At 35.7% G+C, this 9,825-nt stretch overlaps 2 protein-coding genes across 2 annotated transcripts in view; both read left to right on the top strand.

The window, feature by feature from the left end:
* Positions 1–1,951: 1,951 nt before the first annotated feature.
* LOC118486884 (ABC transporter C family member 8-like) lies at positions 1,952–4,413 on the top strand. The gene is made up of 2 exons (XM_035983633.1): positions 1,952–3,619; positions 3,982–4,413. The coding sequence occupies exons 1-2, from the start codon at positions 2,270–2,272 to the stop codon at positions 4,366–4,368; spliced, it is 1,737 nt and encodes a 578-aa protein (XP_035839526.1). The 5' UTR covers positions 1,952–2,269; the 3' UTR covers positions 4,369–4,413.
* A 2,184-nt stretch (positions 4,414–6,597) lies between these two features.
* The window catches only part of LOC110908303 (ABC transporter C family member 8), a 36,872-nt gene continuing 33,644 nt past the window's right edge, over positions 6,598–9,825 (top strand). The window contains exons 1-3 of the mRNA XM_035987287.1: positions 6,598–6,987; positions 7,101–7,136; positions 8,082–8,678. Coding sequence (XP_035843180.1) covers positions 6,598–6,987; positions 7,101–7,136; positions 8,082–8,678 — 1,023 coding nt within the window. The remainder of the gene's footprint in view (positions 6,988–7,100; positions 7,137–8,081; positions 8,679–9,825) is intronic.

The raw sequence follows: 9,825 nt of genomic DNA, 5'->3' as shown, positions 1-9,825 counted from the left end.
ATAAGGAAGTGTTTTGCCATCATCTGTTCTAGGGGCAGATTGTTAGCCCATGTATTCATTCCTTGAAGAATAGATGATATAAAAGCCAAAACTGGTTCTCAACAGTTGATCCACAATAAGTAGTGTTTGAACGTAATTCCCTCCAATGGCAGTGGCTTCTAACAGCTGATGATTCTAAAGACTGTTATGCACAAAAGACTGTTATACCAAAGCCCTGATGATTGAAAAGACTAATGAAGACCTATCAACCGCTGATATCAATGTACTGTTGTTTGTCAAAGAACTGCTGAATCAAAGGCCTGATCAACCTTAGAGGAAAGCACTGCTCAGCATCATCAGTGTGTAAGCATCAACAACAGATAGAAGCATCAGTGTTTGTGTCTCAGTATTTCAATGTAACAGTGTTTGTATTGCATTAGTGTTTAGAGTTTGTTATGATAGTTAGATGTCACTATCTTGGTGACGTCAGCAAAGATGCTCAGTGGTTAGGATTTGTACTATAAATAGACAGTGCCTGTACTGTTCTATTTAGCTCTTTTGCACACACACTCATCTTGTACGGACAACGCTCAGGCTGAGGGGGAGTTAGTGTTCATGCATGCATAAGTTGAATTATTGTAATCTTTCAATCTTTTGACTGTGAAAGCATTGTATGATCAAAGCTAATCTTTCCTTGATTGTGTTGCAAAGATTTACATTCATTTCTGCTGCATCTATTCTCTTTTTTATGTTCTTCCATTAATCATCTTAATTAAAACAACACAATCAAGTCAAACTCAGATCCTAACACCTTCGCCTATGTCGTGTTATGGCTCACATCTATAAGAGTGGTGATGTTCATGTTATGGCTCTCATCTATGTCGTCATCATAGCCATAGCAGGAAACAATCTTGACAAATTTAGCAAACAAAAGGTTATCTTGATAAGATATTCAACAATAAGAACCTTGGAGTTCTCAAGTAATTTCGTGGCATAGAAGTTGCCCGAACACGTAAAATATTTGTGTTGAGTCAAAGAAAATACACCCTTGACATCTTGGAAGATTGTGGTCTTCAAGGGTGTAAGCCAAGTGCTTTTCCAATGGAACAAAACTTGAAGTTGGATAAATATAACTGAGGACCTAAAGTGGATGCGAGTCAATACCAGAAACTAGTAGGATGACTCCTCTACCTTCAAGCCACTAGGCCGGATGTTGCCTACTCCGTTAACATGCTGAGCCAATTTGTGACAGATCCATGCCAAACTCATATGGACGCTGGCATTCGAGTCTAGTGTTACCTCAAATGAACTCCGGGTCTAAGGAATCTAACTCCCAAAAGAAGGAAACCTAGTTGTATAGTTGTCAAGCAAATCAAACCAACTCTTGTTGAACAAGTTCTTACGTTGCAACACAAGTTAGAACCGTTCATCCTTTTAAAAAAATGTTTTTTTTTCTAAAACATATATATTCTTTTAAAAAAACAACAATTGTACCCAGTAAATTCCACGAATATAACGATTTTCTTTTAAAAATATAAAAGTACCGTACGTGCTTCTATGAAAAAATTGGGTTCACAATTATTGGAAGTTATTTTGTTTTAAAGAATTTCAAATGCTGAATTTTAAAATTTAATAATCTAAATTTGTCCAAATATAACTTTAAGTCAAAAAATCTTACTTTTCCTTTAAATCCTTCTGTTGACTTTCAGAACTCAAACTTTCCAAAAAAAAAAAAAAAAAAAAACAATTTTTCCTGATTTTGACGTTTCCTAAACAAAAGGCAATCTACCACAAATTTTTCCCTGATTTTGACGTTTCCTAAACAAAAGAAAATCTACCCCAAATTCCCTTTGAAAAGTTTGAATTCAAAGGAGTTTCAACTCATCGTTCGATTCCTTTTTGATTTGATAAAATCATTTATAAAACTGATTTTTTTGAATCGAATACGCGGGAATCGAACTTTGGTTCTGTTAATTTTCTTGAACATTTCAATCTGATGTTCTTGGTTCTATATGGTTTGTTGGATGTTCTTGAAAAAATTCTGTTTTCCGGTGGGTTCAAAGAAAAACACTGTTCGGCTATTTGATTGATTATTTCTGATCAGATGATGTTGGCGATCAAGTTTGAAAAAAAAAATTCTTTGTTGTCGATTTGGATTCCAAGTTGCTTCTGGATGTTGCTGCGCAAAAACATGGTATATATTTTTCAAAAACAGGAATGAATTCAATTGTTCAAAACAGGGACGATCTGGTTCTGGTTATACAACGATTTGCAGAGAGATGATTCTAACATGTTCTTCAGCAAATTGGCTTTTTCTTGGGTGAACCCGTTGCTTGCTAAGGGTTACAAAAAACCGTTAATTCTTGAGGATATTCCAACCTTGGAATCCGTAGATCAAGCCACGGTTGCCCATGGAAAATTCACGAATGCATGGGATTCGCTTAAAAACGAACAAACCAAAAAAAATACTAACATGGTTTTTAAAGTATTAGCCAAAGTTTATTGCCGAGAGATGGTTTTATCAGGAGTATGTGTCTTTATTAGGACAATAGCAGTTGTGGCTAGGCCGTTGCTACTCTATGCTTTCGTCGGCTACACAAACCGAGAAATTGCAGATTTACGTCAAGGGCTCTTTTTAGTCGGGATTTTGATTGTAGTTAAAGTGACTGAGTCACTGAGTCACAGGCAATTTTACTTTATTGCGCGAAGAACCGGTATGAGAATGAGGTCAGCTTTAATGGTGAAGGTGTATGAAAAACAACTTAAACTTTCTAACACAGGAAAGAAACGACATTCTGCTGGAGAAGTTGTGAATTACATTGCCGTTGATGCTTATAGAATGGTTGAATTTCCTATGTGGTTTCATGTGGGCTGGTCTTCTTTCATTCAGTTATGTCTAGGTATTGCTGTATTGTTTTCTATAGTAGGAATAGGTGCATTTCCAGGTTTAGCCCCTCTAATCATATGTGGACTTCTTAATGTACCCTATGCAAAAGCTATTAAGAAGTGTCAATTAGAATTCATGGTGGCTCAAGATAAGAGACTAAGATCCACTTCTGAGATCTTGAACAACATGAAGGTTATAAAGTTACAATCTTGGGAACAAAAATTTAAAGAAATAATTGAATCTTTTAGAGAGCTTGAATTCAGATGGTTGTCTGAAGCTCAGTTCAAGAAGGTTTATGGCACGATTTTGTATTGGTTATCGCCAACACTTGTTTCTTCAGCCATACTTATGGGGTGTTTGTTTTTCAGAAGTGCCCCTTTAGATTCTGCCACTATTTTTACAGTTATGGCAACCTTGAGAACTATGTCTGATCCCGTAAGGTTTTTACCCGAGGCGATTTCTGCATTAATCCAAGTCAATGTATCGTTTGACCGGATCAATTCTTTCTTAGTTGATGATGAACTGAAGGATGGTTTAGTGAAAAGAGACCAAGAAATGGAGAGACCAGATTATTGTATTAAAATAGAAGATGGGAATTTTGCATGGGATCCCGAATTGTCTATTCCAACACTTAGGGATGTAAATCTTAAAGTAAAATGCGGGCAGAAAGTTGCAGTGTGCGGCTCAGTTGGTTCTGGAAAATCATCTATCTTATATGCTATTCTTGGAGAAATATCCAGAACTTCAGGAGCAGTGAGTTTATATATTGGTTGTATTAACTGATAACCAATTTTTTTGTCCCACAAAACCCTAAAATTACTATAAACATTAAGACAAGAACCAAGTTGACCTTGTCTTTCCTCAATAGGGGGCTGATGGGAGAAAAAGTTGGTTACCTGAGAATGGCCACAATATCCATTAGGGTTAGGCTATCAAACCTAAGAACCAGCTTTAGTACCCATAGGGTCACCACAAGATATCTATGGGGTTTTTTTCTGGCCGGTTCTATACATTTGGCCAGGTTTGATAACCTTACTATGCAATTTGGCCATTTTATAAATGCATGCAAGTTTTATAATTTGTATCAAGTTCATTGCAAATATTTTTGTTTCCAGGTGGATGTATTTGGATCAATTGCTTATGTTAGCCAAACATCTTGGATTCAGAGTGGTACAATTCAAGATAACATTTTGTATGGAAAGCCAATGGTTAGAAATAAATATGAAAAAGCCATAAAGGCTTGTGCTTTGGATAAAGATATTGAAGTTTTTGAACATGGAGATTTAACAGAAATAGGCCAAAGAGGGATTAACATGAGTGGTGGTCAAAAGCAAAGGATTCAACTAGCCCGAGCAGTATACAATGATGCTCACATCTATCTTCTAGATGACCCTTTCAGTGCGGTAGATGCACACACTGCAACAAGTCTCTTTAATGTAAGTTTGCGCCTTCTTATAATGGCATCCTTGCAAATATTTAGGCTTTCTTCTCTATATTATTGAAAAATTAGAATTATGAACATATTTTTATTGTATATGGATTTGCAGCTTAAGACCAAAAGGAATTTGAGTACATGCTTGTATAACCTAATTAGTGTTGGAATTTAATATTGGCATTATAACCTAGGTGTGTGTGTGTGTGTGTATATATGTTATATATGTGTGTATATATATGGGAAGGTTAACGTACAATAGTTCTTAACGTGCGATGCAGTAGATAATGTGTTACATCTACTGGATCCCCACCTACAGTCTTGGTTAACATTGTTCACGCGTCCATGGGAATATGTGTTTCGTTGATGTCCATCATGTTAGCTACTTTCAAGATCTTGTTTATGTGCCATGTATACTTTATTGCAATCTTACCCTATGTTTGGCTGACCTTTATCCCGAGATAGTAAGCCATCAATTCTAAATCGCTCGTCTAGGACTATTTCTCCATTTGGGACTTGGAGGATAGATCTATTTCTTTCTTTGGACTCCTTTTGACTATTAGCCCATCAATGTAAACTCCTACTAATTATGTAGAGTACTTGTTCTTCTTTGTATAGACTGCTTGTTCTATACTGCACTTCTTGAAATCAAGTGACTTTAAGGTTTGATCTAACTTCACGTTCCATGCTCGTGGAGCCTGCCTTAGCTCTATGCATTGCCTTTGAGAGCTTGTATAAGTTGCCGTGATTTCATGGCTTCACGAATCTTTTCGAATGATATATAGATACTTTTACCTAAGTCTACTGGAAATTTAGTAAAGCAACTATAATATAAATATAAATGTCATTTACTCATTTGTGTATAACTAGATTTCCCGCATAAAGAGAAAATGTGCTTAAAAGATGTAACTAAATTTTTATGAACAATTACAATATTTCATGAAAGTGTGTACAAGTTAATTACTCATATTATAATTAATTCTTGTTAGAAGTGATATTTAAACTTAATTATATTCATGATACTTATATGTAATTACTTATAACTTATGTTCGGTACATTTGATAAGTGTGGATGTTGATCATAAGCGGGTAATTCAAAAACTGCCAATGACAGTTTTCCCGCCAAACATCAACCGCCATATCTACACATATAAATATGTCTGGCCCGGCAACATATTCCGGCACTAAGACACTTTGTTTTCTCTCAATCTCTCCATTTATTCATCCGTGCACAGTTTGTTTATTCAACATCATTATCACTCATTTTTTCGGGTGATCATAATAACCATCATCACCATGTCCACTGATACATCGATGCCATGTTTATCCACTGCAAACATGAATGGAGTCCAACAATGTGGTATCAGAGCCACATCAGGGACAAGTGCAGAAATCAGATCCACTTCAACAACTTTACCATGTCAACACTGTTTTGACGAACGAAACGAAAGGGAGAGAAGAAATCACCGGGTGGGATTATGCTATTATTGCCACCTGCCTGGACATCAAATATATGCGTGCAAATCAAAAGAAAATGACAAGGCAAAACAACTTATAAACCAAGCGGTTAATGCCGGAATCCAGAATCAAAGAAGGGATGCAGACGATCGAGATGAAATGATAGTAATCGGCACTGAAGGCGGCCAATGGGGAGAAATATGGAATGTCAGTAATTCATTCTCGCATCATTATGCCGGTAATTTAAATGTTTTCAAAAGAATAAAACATTTAGTTGGTGTTGATACAAATTCTGGGGAAACGAAAGGTTAAGAATTCAAAGCGTTTTTTATTCACCGGAACTGGACATAAATGTCTTAAGTATGAACCAATTAACCTTGCAAGGATTCACGGTTAATAAAGCCGGAGATACTTGCAAGATTTTCCCGATGTTCTCGCCTCCGGTGGTAAACACGGTGAATGAAATTACTGGTTTGTCAAAAGAAGAGGAGTTGGGATTAAAAGAAAAACAGAGGGTTATGAATCTGAATGATGTGAACGAAAAATACAAAGAAGGCTATTTAAATTCGTACTTTGAGGATCTGAATGTTTCCTCTCATGAGACGGATTGGAGTGTAATGATAATAAGGGACTTGGAGTTCAAAGATTTCAATGATTGTAAGGCATTATTAGAGATGATGGAAGATGGAAAGTTCGTGTTTCAATATAAACACGAATTAGAAAGGAAGTTCGAAGAGATGTTACAATGGTTTATCACCGTCAAGTTAAGTTGGGTATTACAACAAGATCCATTCCACCGCAGATGGTTGATAACAAGAAGATAGATTTACTGGGCCTGTACATGATAGTGGAGAGAGATGGGGGATACCGAAGTGTAACAGATGATAATCTTTGGCCAGTGATCGCTAAAGACATGGGATACGAGTACCAAGACGGAGAATACATGAGGATAATCTATGCCATGTATCTAGATGTTTTGGTTTACTGTTACAGGTTTAAGGATATTCAAGAAAAGGCACATGACAAAGAAATGATGAAGGAAGGGGAACCATCGTCGGAAGGCTGCCACGAACGAAGTGCAAGTGCTGAAGCTGTGAAAGAAGTTGCTGCCATGGATCATTATGCTCTATACGCAGGCAACGATTGGGAAGGGGCTTGGAAAATGCACAAGAGACGAAGGAAATTCGACTTCAAGGAGGCAAGGAAAGTTGTCGATGAAGCCAATAAGAGTGTGCTAATGTTCGCCGCTAAACACAATTAAGTTTAGGGGAAAGTGTTAGAAGTGATATTTAAACTTAATTATATTCATGATACTTATATGTAATTACTTATAACTTATGTTAGGTACATTTGATAAGTGTGAGTGTTGATCATAAGCGGGTAATTCAAACACTGCCAATGACAGTTTTCCCGCCAAACATCAACCGCCATATCCACACATATAAATATGTCCGGTCCGGCAACATATTCCGGCACTAAGACAGTTTGTTTTCTCTCAATATGGTCCATTCATTCATCCATGCACAGTTTGTTTATTCAACATCATTATCATTCATTCTTTTGGGTGATCATAATAACCATCATCACCATGTCCACTGATACATCGATGCCATGTTTATCCGCTGCAAACATGAATGGAGTCCAACAATTCTTGGTCTTAAAAGAATCAATGGGTTTACAACCCATCCTAGAATCTCTCTTTCTTTGAGTTTTTCTTAACATGTACTTAAATATGTGTTCCCTATATTATTCTAATGTTGATTTCAAGACACTTACACATTTAAAGGTCGAAGCACTATCTTAGTAAAGTGAGTTCCATACACAATACCAGTAAACACTATTTGATTATTGCATACATGCACAAACACTTCCTAATTATTTTCATTTGCTATTTTTTCAGGATTGCGTTATGACTTGTCTTGAGGGTAAAACTATCATTCTTGTCACTCACCAAGTGGAATTTCTCTCGTCTGTTGATAATATTCTGGTACTCTGGTTTAAACATAATTATATATATTGACATGGATAAATTTCACATATATTCTTCTAAAATTTTAAACATCACATATGCCCTTCTAAATTTTATAATATAGTATTTACCATAACATCAATAATTTTACTTTAGTCCATTAGAAATTATATAAAATAATACCAATTACTACTACATGAGTCGAAGCCTATTGCGACGACACGTCTTCGCTACAGACCCCAATTATTAGAGATTAGAAGGATACATAAGATATTTTAAACATTTAGAACTATATGTGAAATATATATGTTTTCAAGGAATTTAACTGATTGTATAAGTTGGTTTTTTTCTTAAAGGTTTTGCAAGATGGTCAGGTTACACAATCAGGAACCTATGAGGATCTCTTAATGGCAGGGACAACTTTTGAGCAGCTTGTGAATGCTCATAAAGATGCCATTACAAGCTTAGATAGTTCACCTTCTGAAAGTAAAAGCGAACCCCATGTTACAGATAATAAAAATGGGCTCAATAAAAAGAGCAACAAGGAAAAGATATTGACAAAGGGTTTAGGAGTACAATTGACTGAAGACGAAGAAAAGGACACTGGGAATGTTGGATGGAATACATTCTTAGATTATGTTGCCATCTCAAAAGGAACATGGTTTTTTTCATTAAGTATCATAAGTCATGTTGGTTTTGTTGCTCTTCAGGCGGTTGCAAGTTATTGGCTAGCATTTGGTATTCAAATCCCTGAAATCACCATTCTCATGTTGATTTGTGTTTACACTTTGATTTCAACTACAAGCATGCTTTTTGTGTCTCTGAGATCCCTTTTTGCTACACTTTTGGGATTAAAAGCATCTAAGGCATTTTTCCACAAGTTCACAGATTCGGTTTTCACTGCTCCCATGGTCTTCTTTGACTCTACTCCAATTGGACGACTATTAACAAGGGTAAGAGTTCATTAACTCCCTGTACTATTAATTTGGAAATATATAAAAAGGGGAAGGGTATGTCATATGTGTGTGTAGTAAAGGTGTTACTTAATCCTAATTGGTTCACATGTGAAAATGGAAGTTGGTTAAAGTGGGTGAGGCGATAATCAAGAAAAGGAGTTGCATAAATTAAGGTTTAAAAAGGGGTAATTATCCAAGGTGTTGAGGATATTATTAGTAATTAGTTAAAGATAATTGTTAGTATTTACTCTATTATTTCAGTGATGGAAAGCATTTGCTTATCTTCCTAAGCTTGAGTTAGCTAAGGACTAGTCAAGTTGTGTTATAAATAGGATCTTTTGTAATTGGTTTGGTGTGGGGTTCGATTAATAAGATAAAAAAAAAGAGACGTGGCTGAGTTTTGTCAAAAATCCGGTTGTGATGTGTTGCCTGATTCAAATGATTCCCAACATGTAGAAACACAAAACCCGACACAACATGTTTGGTGACTAATCTATTGTTCATGCAGGTCTCATCTGATTTGAGTGTGATTGATTTTTACATACCATTTTCGTTTGCCTTTGTGTTTAGTGCTGGTATTGATTTACTGCCACAATTGTTTAGGAGATTATTAGTAATTTAGTTAAAGATGATTGATAGTATTTAATTTATTATTTGAGTCAAGATATGTATTTGTTTATCTCCCTAGTTGTTAGGAGTTTGAGTTAGCTAAAGACTAGTCAAGTTTTCTTTAGTATGAATAGGGTCTTTTGTAACTGGTTTTGTGTGGGATAAGATATACAAAAGAGTCGTGGCTGAGTTTTTTTAATTGGGTTAATCTTGACATGGGTATCTAATAACGGGTCATAGCACAATTTGAGGTTTGCACGTGATACTTAAGTCCATGCAAGTAAGTTTGAATTAGTATGCTGGTGGTTTAGAGTTTTGTTGAAGGTGTTTCTTTTGTCCAGGTATCAGAGAGAGTCTAACTCAAAAAAATCCTTTTGTAGCGAATCACTTATTAAAAAAATAAATAAGCTTAACACAAAAGAAGAAAAAGAAATCATAATAACATGGTCCGGGCATCTACAATTATACTCATAATGGTCGGCCATACTATTGCTGTCCATAATGGAAAGGAACATTTACCTATTTATATAACAGA

This window comes from Helianthus annuus, chromosome 2 (genome assembly GCF_002127325.2).
Source record: "Helianthus annuus cultivar XRQ/B chromosome 2, HanXRQr2.0-SUNRISE, whole genome shotgun sequence".
Taxonomy (NCBI): Eukaryota; Viridiplantae; Streptophyta; class Magnoliopsida; order Asterales; family Asteraceae; genus Helianthus; species Helianthus annuus.
Note: the sequence above shows the minus strand (reverse complement) of the source record. Positions and strands in the feature narration are given on the sequence as shown.